Source organism: Cryptomeria japonica, chromosome 3 (genome assembly GCF_030272615.1).
Source record: "Cryptomeria japonica chromosome 3, Sugi_1.0, whole genome shotgun sequence".
NCBI classification, from domain to species: domain Eukaryota; kingdom Viridiplantae; phylum Streptophyta; class Pinopsida; order Cupressales; family Cupressaceae; genus Cryptomeria; species Cryptomeria japonica.
Window position 1 is genome coordinate 951,816,255 of NC_081407.1, and position 17,418 is coordinate 951,833,672.

Consider the following 17,418-nt stretch of genomic DNA (forward strand, 5'->3'; position numbering starts at 1 on the left):
GAGCCGAATTTAAAAGATTTGCTAATGTCGGCCTAAACAAACCATGTGTGAGATTTACAAATGCATAAAACTCGGCCATTTCAAGGAAAACGCGCGACTCTTCCGAACTAGGCTTTTCGGCCTTTCAGACCATTTTGCAAAGTCGGGGAGTTTGCATTTTGGGTTGAATGGATATTTCGCGAGCTTCTAATGTGTTTTCGGGCTAGTTGAGGAAAATGTGCGATTTCGTCCATTTGAAGATTGTCGTGATTTTGGAGATTGAATGATTTTCGAGCGATTGATGCCTTTCACGCGATCTTATGACTTCGTCATTGTGGTGCATTCTACGGGTTTGCAAGGCATTTTTAACTGGCATTTTACCTTCTACACCGATTTTGCCTTTACTGTTTTGAACTTTAGCTTTGAGGGCCGAGTTTGGCTTTTAACCTTTGCATTATGACTTGAATTTTCAAACATCTCCTCTCTTCCACCAGGACAGACAGATACAAACTGGGGGTCCCCTGTCAATGACGGGGTGAGGTGTGCATAACGCACAACAGTAATGATGTATGTTTTAGACCGACACCAACAATCATTGATCAATATGTTCCTGGCCTTTTCAATAGCGATTGCTGTCTCAGTGATGTCTTTGTTTATGTCTATTCTTACTTAGTCATCATGATTCTTTGTTTCGACTATCATTACTGATTGCACCTTCTTCCTCTTTTCTTAGTCACAAGAATCATATTCAACATGATATTGTGATAACATACCTGTCTTTAAGTAAATATTTATGGAGTCAGCCTTTGTTATTATTCTACTATCTTATCACTACATTTTAATATAGGAATCAACCAAGGTTCCATATGAAGTCAACTCTGAGTAATGAGCATTATAATGAATTGGAGTGTTATTGCTTTTTGAGTCCCTTGTTCCTAGAATCTGAAACTTACTTCGATAATGATTTCCTAAACATAGGTGTCATTTGGTTTTAATGACAATTGCCAACAGACTTGTTTATACACTTTGCCAATAATCCCGTGTGGTCTTGTATACTGTTAGAATTATTTATAAAGATAATACAAGGAGCTTTCTGAACTGTTTGCTGTATATCAAGAATACCTAATGAAGACTTGTAAGCATCTCTTATTTTTCTATTCTATGTACATTTCTGCTACGAACTAAATAGAAGGTGTCCAAGGCCTACCACACCTGGATCATAAAATATGTCTTTTGGTTTCAGGGATTAGATGGGGATATTAAGATATCCAAAGTTTAAATTTAGTGAAATTTGGCTAAGTATTGGCCAAATTATAGAGTTTCGGTAGTTTCACAGGTTTGCGAACCAATTGGTTCACCGATTGCCCAGTCATTAGGAAATTAGGTTTGCCAAAAGGGTTAGCCACCAAAAATAGTTCTTCATTGGGTCAGTTCTTCAAAGAGAACTGTTTGAAGAAGTCTTTAGGTTTTGTCCAATTAAGAAATTCACAAACCGGTGAGTTCATTAGTTCTAAAACTCATTAAATCGTCAAAAGCTTGAAGAGGAACATCATCGACAAGTTTGTAAGTTTGAAAACTTGTCAAATCACTGAAAAACTAAAGGAAAGATAATCGAGAAGTTTGCATGTTTTGAAACTTGTCAAATTGTCGAAAAGAGGATAGGTTTGAAGATTTAGAATCGCCATTTGTTGGAACTTGACATTGGAGTTCTCTGAGTTCACCTAGAAACTTATGGAAAACCTGGAAACCTGGCCAATGCTAATGGAAATAGCGACATTACAATAAATCCTGGATCATTTCTATAATCTATATGTTGTAAAGTTACTCTTGTTACTATTGCAACTAATGCTCTTTGGTTGTGTAGATTTTTAATAACAACTATCAAAAAAGTGTAGGGTTCAGTTCTAGAATTGCTATCTTTTGGTCCTAACCTTGATAATTTTCCAATGTTCAACGTGCATGGAACGGTGCTGAGTAACTTACATGGTTACTTAATGCTGAGTACTGTTTGAGTGAACTCCAATCTTTAGAGCCTACTTGACCTATATAAACCAAAATAAAAAATAAGTTTCACTGTAAAGAAAGTTTTTTTCAGAGTGGACATGTAATTACAAACACAAGATGCATTAATATTTTAAACAGTATTTAGACATGGGAATTGGAAGACTAGAAAAGGTATAATCAATAGAGTCTCTTGTTCATTGATATATTTTTTTGCTAGCTGCAGTTTTTATTACTCCTATATGTTTAATCTTGAGAATTTCCCTTGCCTGTCACGAATTCTATACATGCAATAAATACAATATTTACGGTGTGTAATAGGCAATTGAAGCAGCCATCGAGTGGAATCTAAGTAAGGTTGAAGCTGGAGCACAGGGAGAACACAAAATTCAGCGTGGTTACATGCCTGTGACAACATATAGCTGCCACTATATTCGGGATAATGCTTTCAAAAAAGCAATTGGTGACTTCTTAGCTCGTGAAACTCCTCAGGTCAGTTGAAAACTTCAGACATTTGTTAAAAGTTCTTTTGTTTACTATGTAAATCTACCAGTTCTATGACCTTCACACTCATGCTAGTGTAGGATGAAGAGCACACGGTTATACTGATGGTGAGGGGGGAGGGGGTGAATCAGTATAACAGCAATCTTTTACCAAATTAAACTTTTTCAACTTCAATCAATAAGTATATAACTTATCTTATTACCATATTCATTGCATACTAATATTCATATGTAATCTCTCTAATATGAACACAAGTTGAACACAAGATATATGCATGGAAACCCTTATGGGAGAAAACCACGGTAAATCAATGCTTTTATATATTTCTTCTTTTACAATATTTCGTAGGCACCAACCTACTAGAGGCACCAACCCCTAACACTGTTAGTGAGCACCAACCCACTGGAAGCACAAACTCCCCAATCCAGAATTAGTGAGCACCAACCCACTTCATGTAAATCTGAATTTCTATCTTGACAATGTTGCTATCTCAACTGATGATGGACACTTAATTCATTTCTTCAAACTGCTATGATGAACATTACTAACCAGTCATATAAACCTGGCCACACTTTCCTTATCAATCTGTGATACAAATCAGTTTATAAACTTTTCACAAATCTATCTATAATCTGCCCATTAAGTGAGCATACTTCTATCTATAATCTGCTCTAAGTCTGCTTCATAAATCTGCTTGAATTTGCTTCACAAATCTGCTATAATCTGATAAAAATTCTGCCACCAAAATGGTCACCGTCTTCTGTTGTGCAAGTCTGAATACTATCTTCACTTAACCTGCTTAAATACCAAAAATAACCTTTTCATACTCTTCTTTCAAATCTGCATTTAATCCTTTCAAGAATTACTTTGCAGTTCACTGTATAAAGTTCTTCATTCAGTCTTCTTTTCTTCACAGGATCTGATATAAAATATGTATGTGTATTTTCTACACGATACACCACTCACATCACTCTTTTCTCAGAAATAACTTTAATTTTATATTCAACACGTATTCACAGCATTATTCACTCCATACTCTTTACCCACGCAGTCTCTATTTCTTATACACATAATTATATATTCAGCATTATACTCCACTCTCTTATTCCATACCTACTTTATTCACACTCTCATCGTATTACACATTAGTGTGGATGTTATATATTTTCACACACTTTTTCAGCACTATATTCACACACATACCACATCACTACCCCTCGATCCATCTCATATATATATCTTTTATTTTAATAGTCACAACTCTTTACAATGAATAGACACGTCCATCTTGATTTTTATCACAGCTTTTCATATCAACCATTTACTATCGATCGCACCCTCTAATCAGATTCGTTAATAATCAAACTCTGTATATTACGTATCCCTTCAAATAATCAAACCAGGATATTAGTTTGTTGTCTAAAGTATCTTGATCGCTACCGTTGCTTTGTCTTAATCGCTGCCACCTTCTGTTTGATTCATACCTTTTCATGAATACTTCTTCGACTTTGACTGTTTCCTCAAGAATTTAGTATACTATTAATCAGTCTCAATAAAGTCATACCGCATTCGTATGCGTATTAATATACTTTATTTTATTTATCGGCTAGTGATTATTTCAATATAATTGTTGTCGTTACTTTTCAGCGGTCTCAAGAACATCTTCAAACGTATTGGGATCTGCTGTAATATTTCTTCTTAAATATATCATCTTTGTCGCTTTCCTTTTTTTTTTGGTCTTTAATATCTTTCCATTAAATCTGTATCGCTTCTCTAACAATTACAACTGAAGATCATGTCTCAAACCATCACCAAATCAGCTATCTTTTTGTTTTAATCGCATCACTTGCATACATGTACAAAGTCACTGAAAACAATGATCAAACCGTTCCATTAATTTGTATGAAGTATTACTTATCTTCACCACAGATATGAAGCCGTATTTTAACAATTATCGCTGCCTTTGGTTAATTAATCAACTGCTATCTTCTATTCACCATTGCTGTTAATAATCAGATATAATTGCTTTATATAATTCACTTGACTTTCTTTTTGATCTCTGTCATTAAATATTTCCTTAGGATAAATTGGTCAGCGCTCATAATGGTCTCTGCCTGGACTCTGTGTACAGATCACTGTAATGCAGATCACTGTCATATTCTGAGTATTATGTCGTTGGTCACTGGTTATTATAAACTGGTTCCTTGAGTTTGACGTGAATCACTTGTGCTTGAATTTTGCCTTCAAAATAAGATTGATTTTAACCTCAGAAATCTGCTCATATACTTGTCTGATTTGTCTCCATAAGTCTTCTAAGAATTGCTCACTTAAGACACGTATCATCTTTATTAACAGCAACATGTAGACTCCCACATTCTTCAATACTATGGATGGCTTCCATAGATGCTGACACCTCAAATTGCATTTTAAAGAGATGCCACCTTTGCATATTAGTGTGGAATCGGTCTTTGTCTTTATTACTACTGAGCTGTCTTTAAAACACTTCCTTATTATCCTTTTTACGTAGCATTATTATGTCTTTTAGTGGGCTCTAATATTAAGAAGTGGGCCCCATGAATATTGTCCTTAAGTGGGCTCTAATATTACAAATAATTCATTTGTAATTCTTTTCAGGCATAAAGTAATATGTAATTATTTTAGAGAGATATGTACTCGTGACCTACTATATCTTAATTGCCACCATTTTGGTAATTGCTGCTACTATTGCTTTTAGATTCTTTTGATAAGTACTATCTCATTGCTTTATCCATGATACACTATATTTGCTGATCATCACTTTCTCTCATTGATACATTTTCAAACATAGTTGTCTGGTATATGATTGATCTAATCCTTTGGTCACATGGACATTATATAAATGTGTAACATCAATGATAATATTTCTATTTGTATTGTGTGTCAAGCTCTTGTTCACAGCTATCTAATTTCTTTAACAGCTCATGACATTCTCACTCTTGACATCAATGATAACCTTTCAACAATCTCCACTGATTGCCTTTGACATCAATGACAATATTTCCATCAAAGGAGAGATGCATATTTTTTCAAAAAAAATTGAAATGTTTCCTACTTTTTTTACCCTCTTCAATGTCTATTAACTCAGCTTTTTCAACTTTCCATTAAAATCAAGGAAGTTTTTGAGCTCGTTAAATTTAGAGTCACTTAATATTAAGGTGCAATACATAGTGGAAGAGGATATTCTTTTTGCATAAAAATGTGAGTGTATCTTTCATACCATATATATTAATTATTATGCTGATGAAACTGTCAAGCAAGAATAGATTTCTTGCTAGCCTTTCCAAATTGTCATCATGATAAGACAAACCTTGAACCATAGTTGAAAAATTCTGCCTAGATGTGGACCTAGAAGCCCAAAATTTTGACTTGAACCCTAGATTTGGCCAAAGAAAAAGAAAAGAAACAGAGGCATAATTACATTTAAAAGAAAATAAAAGAATGAAATTAATGCATTTAGAACGTAAGTCTATGTTGATTGTCAATTTGTCATATCACCCTAAATGCTCAAATCTTGAAATTTCAAAGCTTTAAAATCAAACAAAACATTGGATCGTATTACTATAAAATTATATATAATAATTGTTGTTTAACTTTGAAAATGAACATACTTCAGAAACAACCAATTGCAATGCACATTCTTTTCTTCCCCTTCCTAGTACTAGTATTCTTGAACCTCAAACGAGAAGGTAAGTCAATATCAACATGAGGATTAACTATTTCTTCAAATATGGCTGTTTTCTAGTGGCTCCGCCTTAGTTGTCCAATTCAATGAGATTTTCATTAGTGAACATGATATTTGTTTCTTTGGCAATCCAACCAGCAATTGTATCAATCCAAGTCAATGGTATCATGAGCAGGACCCTCCACTTTATGGTTCAAAAGAAAAGTTGTACTGACTAAAGACAAAGTCATTGAGACACTTTTGGGTCGACTAATTTCTCTGCTTGGTGTGAATACTTTCCAATATTTTCCAATTGTTTTGACACTCAAAAGCACTACATGGCCAAGATAAAACACAAATAGCTAGCTTTTGAAGATTTGGTCTACCAGCACCCTAAATCCTCTGTCACAAATTTTGCAAGTAAACCTTTTTCAAAAGATGTAAGAACTAAGTATAGAGTTAAGAACTTAAAATTTTCTACTTTCTTATATTAAGCCAAAAATAAAAAGATTGATTTTCTAAACTTGGCTGTTGATTTTCCCTCTATTGAATGGTTTGAGGTAAACCAAAAAGCCTCCCCTTTGCACCCTTGTAAGCCTCCAATTCATCTAGAATTTTGTCTTTGGTATCTTCATCTATTGTCATCCTCTCTATGCACGAAGTAAGGCTTCCCAATGACCTCCAGGTTATCAGAGAAGAAAAATTTGAGCTTAGATAGTTTGTCAAGGAATGTATTGGACAATGGAGTTGGTTTGTCCATGTACGATGATCAATGATCACCAAATTATGTCACATTTTCTTTTGTTACCACTATATTAATGCAAAATGACCACTTTGGTCTTGTCATTCATAAAGGCAAAGCCATTGGCATGCTATCACCATCCATCAAACATAAAACCTTGACTAGAGGTTATGCCACCTAAAAGATGAAAATTAATCTTCTAATTATTAAAATAAAATTAAAAAATAGCAAATAGGTAATTTCTTGTAAAACTTTAGTTTTTTATTCTTCCTTAGCTCAAGTATCTCTTTTGGATTTTTTATGAATACCTTATCAAATACAGTTTTTGTGGCCTTCTCTCAAGGTTTTTCAGAATATGGAGAATCCATCTAGGCTTTTCTTGCAAACATTTGCTTGAGAGAAGGGGTTCAAGCTACAATGCTACAATGCTTTGCAAAGTGAGGAAGTTGGTGGCCAATTGTATTACCCCCAATCATACAAGTTCCTTGTCATTCAAGTCTCTTATCAAACTGAGGACCCAAGTATGGTTGTAAATAAATTTGGTAAGTTGTCTAACATCTTCAACTACACTTTTGGCCCTTTAATTTTTCCAATGTCCTCAAGCAACAAATCTAAGCAATGTATAACACAAGGACTCTCCCAAATATGTCTCACCATAGCTACATCCATTATTGTATTGTTTGTGACAATTTAGACAATAGTTTCAATTCCAACCTTTTGGATCTCCCTCTAATAGATTGTATTAGCACTTTTTATTTCATTCAAGGTAACTATGGACTTTAAGGACACCAATGTGGTACTTGAAGCCATTCAAAATCTAGTGAGAGTCCTATTCTTATTATTTGGCCATTCATTTGATAAAATGTTGTAGCCCTTTTTCTTCCATAATTTCTTTTGATCATCAACTACAAGCCATGTAATTTGAATTGCATCCTCCTGCAATAGGCTGCTAAAGTCCTTAGAATTTGGAGTTTTAAACTTCTTATCAACAACTATCAATACATTTACCAACCCTTCCTAGAATGGGTTGTTGGCACATTATGGGTATATTATTATAGCACCAACAGTTTGTCATTGTCATCCTAGCCTCATGGTGTTTTTATTTGTTCCAAGTAATAACTTCAAGTGAGGATGTGCCCTTGGAACATTGTCAAGAACAAAGAAATTTGGTGAAGGAAGATGACCAGAACTCTCATGATCATTAGTGGAGGAAAGTGGATGTTGAATGTGGGCCAGTAAAACAATTTGTAGATGACTCTAGGTTCTCATTATTGCTTCTATTGCTTAGCTTGCTTGCCCTCTTCCTTTTGTTTTTGTACATAATTGGTAAGTAGGGCATCCATTTCTCTCCTAACATTGTTGAAATTTTAACCTATTGATTCCTCTTCCCATAGAAAACCCACAAAAATTACAAGTCACCATGCTTTTGGTATCACTCACTATACCATGCCCCACGTAGCATCTTTTTTGCAACTACCTTGCATTGAACTTGCAGTTGCTGATTTTATACAATAAAAAAAAAAATAGGGTTTTGAAACTTGATTGTGAAATTTGAAGAGAAAACATTATTAGATAAAAAGAAAATGCAACACTAGTGGGAAGGATTGGGAAATGAGGAAAAAAAACAAAAAATGGGCAACATAATAGCTATATTTTGAACATGACGTTTTACATTAAAAAAAGAGGAGAAATAGTACACACTATAAGCGTTGGTATAAAATGCTCTATACCATGCAAGATTGTTCAATATTATAGCTAGCCAAGATTTAGGCACTTCATGAAAGCACAAGAGAGACCAACAATGAAAAAATAATGCTATTCTATCAAAGGATTAAAATGATAGATTACATACAACATAATCAGATTACAAAGGAGACCCCTTCGTTACATAGGCCAAGCTGAACCTAGGATTGCATAAGATTATGGCAGCTTGAGACAACTAACATGATAAATATTAAATAACCTAGAAAACTTGAAGTAAATGCAATAAGATAAGATCACATGACAACTAAGACTTCGAGAAAGATTCCTAGGACCTATGTGTTCCCTAAGAAAACTTAAATAACATGTGTGATTAGCACCTAGGCGATAAACTAGCTAGGTAAAGTACCCCTATCACACCAACACCCCCTTAAGTGCAACTTAGGGAGAATGCACACAAATGCAAGATGCAACAATGCAAGAAAAGTCTCAACTACTAGGCCATGTTAGGTACCCCTATACAAATGCAATACAATGCAATCTCTGACAAATGGATAAGAGGAGAAAACCAATTGGGACAAAAATCCTATCCAAAAGAGAAATGAAACCAAATTATTGTCTATGAAAAATGAGATGGATGAAACCCCATGTGAGGAAAAAGTCCCGCCCCCCACACCATAAGAGATTAAAATAAGAAAGACCATGCAGCCCCACCTTAATGCAGAGTCTCCTACAATGATGGTAGATGCTTGACACTGAGTGTTGAAGATGATCTAATCTTGCCAAACAACATTCATCTCCTTAGGAAGAAACAAAACCAAGATGGTATGTAGGATGTCTTCTCATTCCCAAAAGGAAGATGAGGGAAGAGTGATGAAGTGTGATTTATCTAAAGTATGCTTAGGTGTCTCCATGTCAATGTCAAAAGTTGTTATGATCCAAATAGGAATTCTAGGCCACACTGTTGGACATGACAATCTAGAATCTGCTAGAAATTGATGTAGAACATCACCCAAAGACAAGGATGCCTTCTCTAAAGACAAAGAAACCTCCTCCAAATGTTGTTCAAACAATTTCAAAGGATCCACACTCATGTCAAACTATGAGGGATGATCATATAGAGAATGAACAAGAGGGTGAGAGTGTTCCCTCACAATAATTAAAGAAGGATTGTCTCCATCAAAGAGAAGATGAATACAATCAATGGTGTCTTGCAAACCTGGAATGTGGGACTCATATGAACAAACCTCCATGTTTTCCAAGTGATCATCCCAAGTAGCAATCTTTGGATAACAATGTGTGTCTGGTTACATTGAATCACAAGAAGACAAAACTATGGCAAAACAAATATCATTAGAAGCATCGGGAGATGAAGGAGATGAATTATTAGCATGACTCTAGAACCTTAGAAAATTATAGAACTCCAAGATTCAAATGACCATATTGAATCTCGTCAAATGGGTCCACACCAGATGTCAATAGTGTGTACATTAGCGGAAGGAACTATAGGAGCAAAATGTGAGAAGGTATAGACTCGAGATTGGTGATCAACCTCCCCAATTGCAACTATATCTCTACTATGCAAATCCTTGATGAGGAAAGAATCTGTTATGAACTCAACACTCTTGTTTGCTCCACCATGTGTGATCTAATAGATAGAAAGGATATTTGTTGACAATTAAGGCACACGAACATCAATTGAATACTTTGTCATCCATGTTAATAGAACCCTTCCCACAAAAACGCATATATGTGTTGTTAGCCATCAAGATATGTGGTGATGAACAAGACTCAAATGAAGAGGCATACTCTATGATGAAGCCATATGATGTAAATCTCTTGCATCAAGTATCCACCTCATTGACTCAAAATTTGCAACTATAACAAGATCTCTGACTTTGATGAATAAGAAGAAGATGAACCACTTGGCATTGTTGAAGGAAAGTGATTTGATTCTTCTTAAGAAGATGCTTCAATTCATCAATTTGTTTTGAATAATATTGGTGTTCATCATGCCTTGTTATCTTGTAGTATGCACATTTAGGCTTGTTCTTAGATGATTCCCCTTGTGAGGGAGATGATTCAGATTTTTTGTTTAGCTTGTTCTTTTTCTTCTTTTGCTTCTGATCAAGATTCCATGTTCCTTTCTTTACCTAAGTCTCATTTGCCACCAATGCTTGTGGTTTAGAAGACTTGATTAGACCCATGTGAATTGACTTTGCTTCCTCTTGGATTAGGAGATTCGTGAAATCATCATAGGATCAACAAATGATGCTCCCATAGAAAGCCGATGGGTATGAAAGCCACAAGCAAACATTGAATACTCTAGACCAAGCTTGGATAAAACATCAAAACTCAATTGTAATTTTTCTTTTCCAAAATTGCAATCTTTTAGCTATGTTCTTAATTTTGCTTGATTTTGGAGATGCGAGTTTGGATGTGGCCAAAAAATTTTGGATCAAGATTCATCATGTCAATTTGATATCACCTAATTTACATACAAATGCCAAATTTGGCAACAAGCTCAAAATACAAATTTTAAACAGAATAGGATCAATTTGATCATGGCATCACAAAGTATAAGAAAAATAATGCACTTTCAAAAAAAGACACCAAAAAATGTTACCGCAAGAGCAAAGAACAAAGCTTCAGAAATTCTCAAAAGGGAAAACCGCTTAGCAGCACGTGAGAATCTGCAATTTCTTAAAAAATGAGATACCAAAATAAAAAAACTAATTGCACAATAGTGAAGAGCACGAAATTCTGCCCCAAATAAAAAATTGCTTGTAAAAAGGAAACTAGATGATTGAATTAGGAAGTGATGAAGTTAGACTACAAAATCAAAAAGTTTATTTGGGAGGGGGCCTTTTTTGAACCCTGTTGACGTAGTGCTAATGTGGGCATGGAATATTCTTCCCACTTGTTGAAATATTGAGAGGCTACTAGATAGAAGCAAATGCAATATTTTTCTTCGTGTATTCTTGAAGCTTGAGACCTAAATTAAATTCTGTTTTTGCACACCTAAATTATGTTTACTAGTTGTTGGATTCATATCAACAAATATGCACTTAAATGATAAATAAACTCTATAACCAACAAGAATGTACAAAACCTATAATGGTGTGGAACCTATATAATGTTTTTTTATGGATGCCTACATTCCTACATTTCGTCTAGGAATGTCTTTCCATTACTTTTAATTTTAATTATGTCTTGCTTGTATGACAATGGCTAGTCTTCCATCAAGATCACCTAGACTTACAACTGACCCCAAATTGTACCTCATTAAATCAAACCTTACAATTGATCCCAATCATACTCATTAAATTAAACCTAAATTGTGTGGCCTAACAAGCTGCCATATTCACCATAAGACCATTGACCATTTCTGCAATGCTTTCCATCTTCCATCAACATAATGTTGACTTGTTTGTATGATCTATTGTTTCTTAACTTTTTGTATTAAATAGTAAAAGCATCTATAGGTACTACTGGATAGCCAATATGCACATATAAATAGTCTTGTTGGTCAATCATGGCACATTTATATTTTTTTATTAGTGTCATTTTGTGGAGTTCTTTGTCGACATGACTATTTATATGTGCCTATTGGTCATCCAATAGCAATATAGGCACTTTTATTAGTTTGAAATTTTGTTTTCTTAATTTTTTTTATCAAGAATGTATATTTCAAGTATTATTATATTTATTTGGAGACAATGAATACAAATATGTAAAATCTACATAAAATATTACGTAAATTTTTTAAACTAATAGAAATAATATACTTGTCTATCTCTAATGCAAAAACAAATTTAGCAACAAAATGTTTTTATTACAAAATTCAATAGTATACAATAGCTATACCCAAAGGGGAACTATTGAAAACATAACTCCCAAATTCAACACAATGAAAAAAAATTCATATCAGAGATATCAATTTTCCACAATCCATAATGTACATAAAATTTCATATGATCAAATATTTACATACTTGAGAGAAAAGACCAAAAATAACTTAGTGCAAAATCAAACTGAATAAATATTATAGATGATTGGAGAAGAGAAAGATGAATAGTGGTCACATCTTCTCCAGAAATGCAATGCAACTATAGTCCCTACTAAAGACTGCACAAAAGGGTTGTGACAAATTGTTGATTATGGTTAACAAATTTTGAAATTTTAGTATTTATTAACATAATAAAAAATAAAACATATCTAATATGGAATTAGAACAAGTTTATCTAATTATTTGATCAATTGTATTTTCCATGTTCCTAATGAACATAATCTGAATTAGATGTTTGATCATAAATATATTATATATAGAGCATTGAGGATAGAGTACGAGCAAAAATCAATTCCATAAAATATAATTTAAGAATCCTAAAATTTATTATTCATCACTCTCATATCAATTACATAAGCTAAACAATTTATGGATTATTTTTATTTTAAAGTAAATTTATTCTTATAATTGTAGGAAATAATGTTTTGAAAGAGGAGGCATACATATATATAATTGAAATTCAAGATAATTATTTTCATATGATCACATGATATTTTTTTCTTTCTTTCTTTTATATATGATTATGGTCAAATTATTTTGAACAAAAAAAAAATTCGAAACAGCATGCCAACAAACAATTATGAGATTGTTCTATTTTATGATCTATTTAAAATAAACAAGGCATATTTAAAATAATAGTGAAAATGTATATTCATTTTTTATATAAATTATAAAAAATCAATCAAATCTAATTTCAAACAAATGTTCTTATTTCAAATCTTAGTCTCTTACAAATATTTTCATCTTTAAATGTCTAGATAAACTAATTAATGAAGCCTAGCTTCCAAAAAGCTACTTTTTGAGAACCATATAGATGTAATCACTCCGAAACCATTTCATGGGCATCAAATCAAAGGATTTTGGTTTGTAATGTGACTCACCATCATTACTATGTTGAAGGGAAGGAAATAAACATTGACTTCATCTGGATTCTATCGTTGTGAGGATCAAGTTCCCAATTCAAGCTCCTCAACCTTGTGCAAAGAAAAGAACCTAGCATTACAATTTAATTATCTTGGTCACTAGTTATAGATTATGATACAATAGTAGCAATGGATGAGCCTTCCAGTTATCCTACCTCAAGTATGAAAACTCTTTCCTATTCTATCAAAAAAGCAATAAGCAAACAATAAAAACCCTTGGGAATTGTTGGCCAAAACCTCCAGTTGGTGTTAAACGCCTTTATACTTATTATATCATTTCAATGACTCGCTACTTATTTTGTCTTACTCTTGGAAACTTTTAATTCAATTTTCTACCCCCAGTGGAATATCAAGGGTCGATGGAAGAACTCTGAAGTTACAAGCGATTTGCATTGAATGGAGCATAGTGAGAAACTCTAATGGAATACACCCTTGTGTAAATGATAGCATTTCATATTATATGTGATATGCAAGTTGTTTCATAAACCAAACCACGGAGTAAATAGAAGTTGTTTACTTGAGAAATTACTATTTCCTCCTACAAGGAATGTTTCGAAGCAAAGAGTTGTGTGAAGGAGGTGGAATATTCCAAAGGATGTGTGTCACGATGTTCTTCCATCTCTTCATGTACCTTCAACAACCCAATACGACCCACCAAGCTGAATTTCCATTCATGTAACCCAGTTAGCTACATTTTTTCATGCTTCCAACCTAGCTAAATATGTTTTCTTAATCTTTTTTAAGGGGGTATATGCTTTTGATCCAACTTAATATTAATAATATTTGGCATCCCTCACCTATCGTAGCTTTATTTTCCTATTTGAGATCACACGTCTCTTTAGCTACACACACTTCACAATTCTTTGCAATTTTTTACATTGACAAGAAAAGAATGACGAAATATTTAAGAGTTTTATTCCATATTTCATCTCTTTTTCTTCACATAATATAATGCGCAATGAAAGGAATGACAAATATTTAGCAATTTTTTTTTAAAACTGCAATTTTTAATGATAAAATTTGGTAGTTGTCAAGATAGTTCACATAATGATCTATCCATCACATTAATTTGCAATGATTAATTAAATATATAGATGTTACGTTTCTTTTTGGAATAGATAATTGGAAACAATTCTTGATATATAAGTTACATTTTGATTAAACTCCTAATCATCTCCTATTTTTAATAATTCTAGAATTCTCTCCTATTACACAATACATATTATTTATCATTAATGTACGTTTGAAATGACTAATTCTATGAACATATTGCGGTAAGTGTCACATTATGCTAGGAATAATAGCTTGAAATTTTAGAGGTTATTCTAGAAAAATATGTAACTAGTAAACAAATATGTTAGCTTATTTTTAAAATAATATCATTAATACTTGATTTTCTTAATATGAGTAATAACAAATAATAGTAGAAGTTATATTTATAGATGATAAGTGTTATGTGTTGTTTCGTGAAGATTCTTTGAAGAAACTAAGATGGTCACATTTATAAGATTTTCTTATCTTAGTATTGTAAAATTATTTGCGACTATTGGTGTTTTACTAGCAAAAAAATATTATAGTTTATATAAAATTCAAATATTAATTATGATTTTTTTTTTTGAGATAACTTATAGAGATTGTTTGGTTTCTCATTTATGCAGGTTAAGCTTGTAATCCAACTATTAGCTGATTCTGGGCCTTACAAGGATGGGTTGTTTTGATTGTTGGGTGGATGAACATGTACATATTATTCTTCTCTTGTATATGTATATTGGTCATCGACAATTGAATTGTATATTTTGGTTTACATGGATTATTGTGTTTATTATATAAAAATAGTCAAATAATCTATACCACCAAATGCTATATAATTAGGGTAAGTGCATGGAAATGATATACAAAAAGGGTTCAAATGTGGCATCTTTTTTTTTCTTTTGAAATCAACTAAACCCGAACTTAGATGAGTACTTTGATATGCATGCACTCGAAATTTTGAAGTACAATGAACAGTAGCAATTTAAATCTAGTTTCTAAACTATTAATTTTAAAAAATATTGCACGCATACAAAAGCATTATTTTTCATTGAAATATAACAATGTCTAATGTGCACTCTTATATTTCTGTTGTTGCATTTAGTATTTTTAAAAACCAATTGGTAGAAACATAGTTAAAAGTGAATACTAGAATATATGTTGGAGGTGTTGATTTGGAACTTGCACAGAAATAAGAATAAATAATTAGAATAATGGTAATGTTCATGGGGAATCCTCTTTCATAAGTGTGGCCATGGGGAATCCTCTTTCGTGTGGCCTTGCCCTTAAATCAGAATATGTCTTCCATGTATCATCAACTTTTTGTATAATTTTGGACAATGTAAGGAAAGTAGAGTGTGGAAAACGCCTTCCTAATGTCAATTTGTTAGAGAAGTAAAGCAAATGAATGTTTCAATTCAAATTACAACTAAGATACACAGTACAGGATAAACATAGCAACATGAAAAGAACACAAACACAGAGATGTACACCAGATTTCACGTGCGAAAACCCTTACGGGTGAAAAACCCATGCACCAAAATAATATCTTGTATTACAGTAAAAACAATCGCATACAAGTTCCAGACCTTTGATCTGATCTCTGTTCAGGGAGCAGTACGAAAGATTACAATCTTAATCGGCTATTCAATTCATCTTTTTACAAAATTACCAATCGATTGCTTACAATCCTCTTTTACACAATGATAGAAATTATCACCACATGATCCAACCTACTACAACTGTTTTCCAGACGTTTTTATGTCTCTGTTGAAAAAGAGCTTGTTTCAGTTGCCCAACTGTCGAACTTCCTAGACTATCAATAACACGCACATTGTCGCCATCACTTCCTCTGAGTCATTCTGGTTTCCACCAATCGTCAGCAGACAAAATGAGTCCATCGTTGTCCTCACCGAGTTTCAAAGGTTATCAGCATATCGCCACTCAATGGAAGTGTAACTCGCTAGTTCTCCAAGCTTTGTCCCACGTGATCTCCGATCCTTGATAGTGGGTCCCTCACAAGTCTCTTATCGATTGATCACTACTCAATGGAAGTGTAACTTTCGTTACCACCAAGTTTGTTCCTCAATCTTATCTCCCACGAAAGTTAACTGTGCAATGATCGTGTTGAAAGCATTTAAATGATTAGCCACAGATGTCCCTTCACTCATCTTCAAGGAGTATAACTTCTTCCTCAGGAACAACTTGTTTACCAGAGACTTTCCCTGATAAATATCACCAAGTTTCTTCCACAAAGATGTTGTTGTCTTCTCCTCATGAACATTCAAGAGAATAGAATCCGCAAGGCATAATCTAATCAACCCTTCGGCCTTCCTATCTGCAAGATCCCAATCTTCTTGTTTTATGCCTGATGGTTTTGATCCAGACAGTGCAACCTAGAGGTCTCTATCAACCATCAAGTCTTCCATCTTGAGTTTCCATAACACATAGTTGTTGTCATTGAATTTGTCAATGTCCACTCTTCCTGATGTGCTCACCATCTCAGTCCGTAATTTTAAACAAACCTCTGCAAAACTCCCACTGCAAAATTAACACAAAAAACCCGTCCTACCCACAAGGATAACACAACTAGATAGGCTCTAATACCACTTGTAAGGAAAGAAGAGTGTGGAAAACGCCTTCCTAATGTCAATTTCTTAGAGAAGTAAAGCAGATGAATGTTTTAATTCGAATTACAGCAACTAAGATACACAATACAGGATAAACAAAGCAACATGAAAAGAACACAAACACAAAGATGTACACCAGA

At 33.4% G+C, this 17,418-nt stretch overlaps 1 protein-coding gene across 3 annotated transcripts in view; it reads left to right on the forward strand.

The window, feature by feature from the left end:
- The window catches only part of LOC131038920 (uncharacterized), a 302,639-nt gene extending 287,056 nt beyond the window's left edge, over positions 1–15,583 (forward strand). For 2 of the 3 annotated variants that reach the window (XM_057971505.2, XM_057971504.2), the window contains exons 11-12: positions 2,302–2,472; positions 2,565–2,657. In XM_057971505.2, coding sequence (XP_057827488.2) covers positions 2,302–2,472; positions 2,565–2,642 — 249 coding nt within the window. In that variant the 3' untranslated portion in view covers positions 2,643–2,657. Of the gene's footprint in view, positions 1–2,301; positions 2,473–2,564; positions 2,658–15,277 lie in introns of those variants that run through there. The other variant, XM_057971506.2, reaches the window with a different exon arrangement.
- The last annotated feature ends 1,835 nt before the right edge of the window (positions 15,584–17,418 follow it).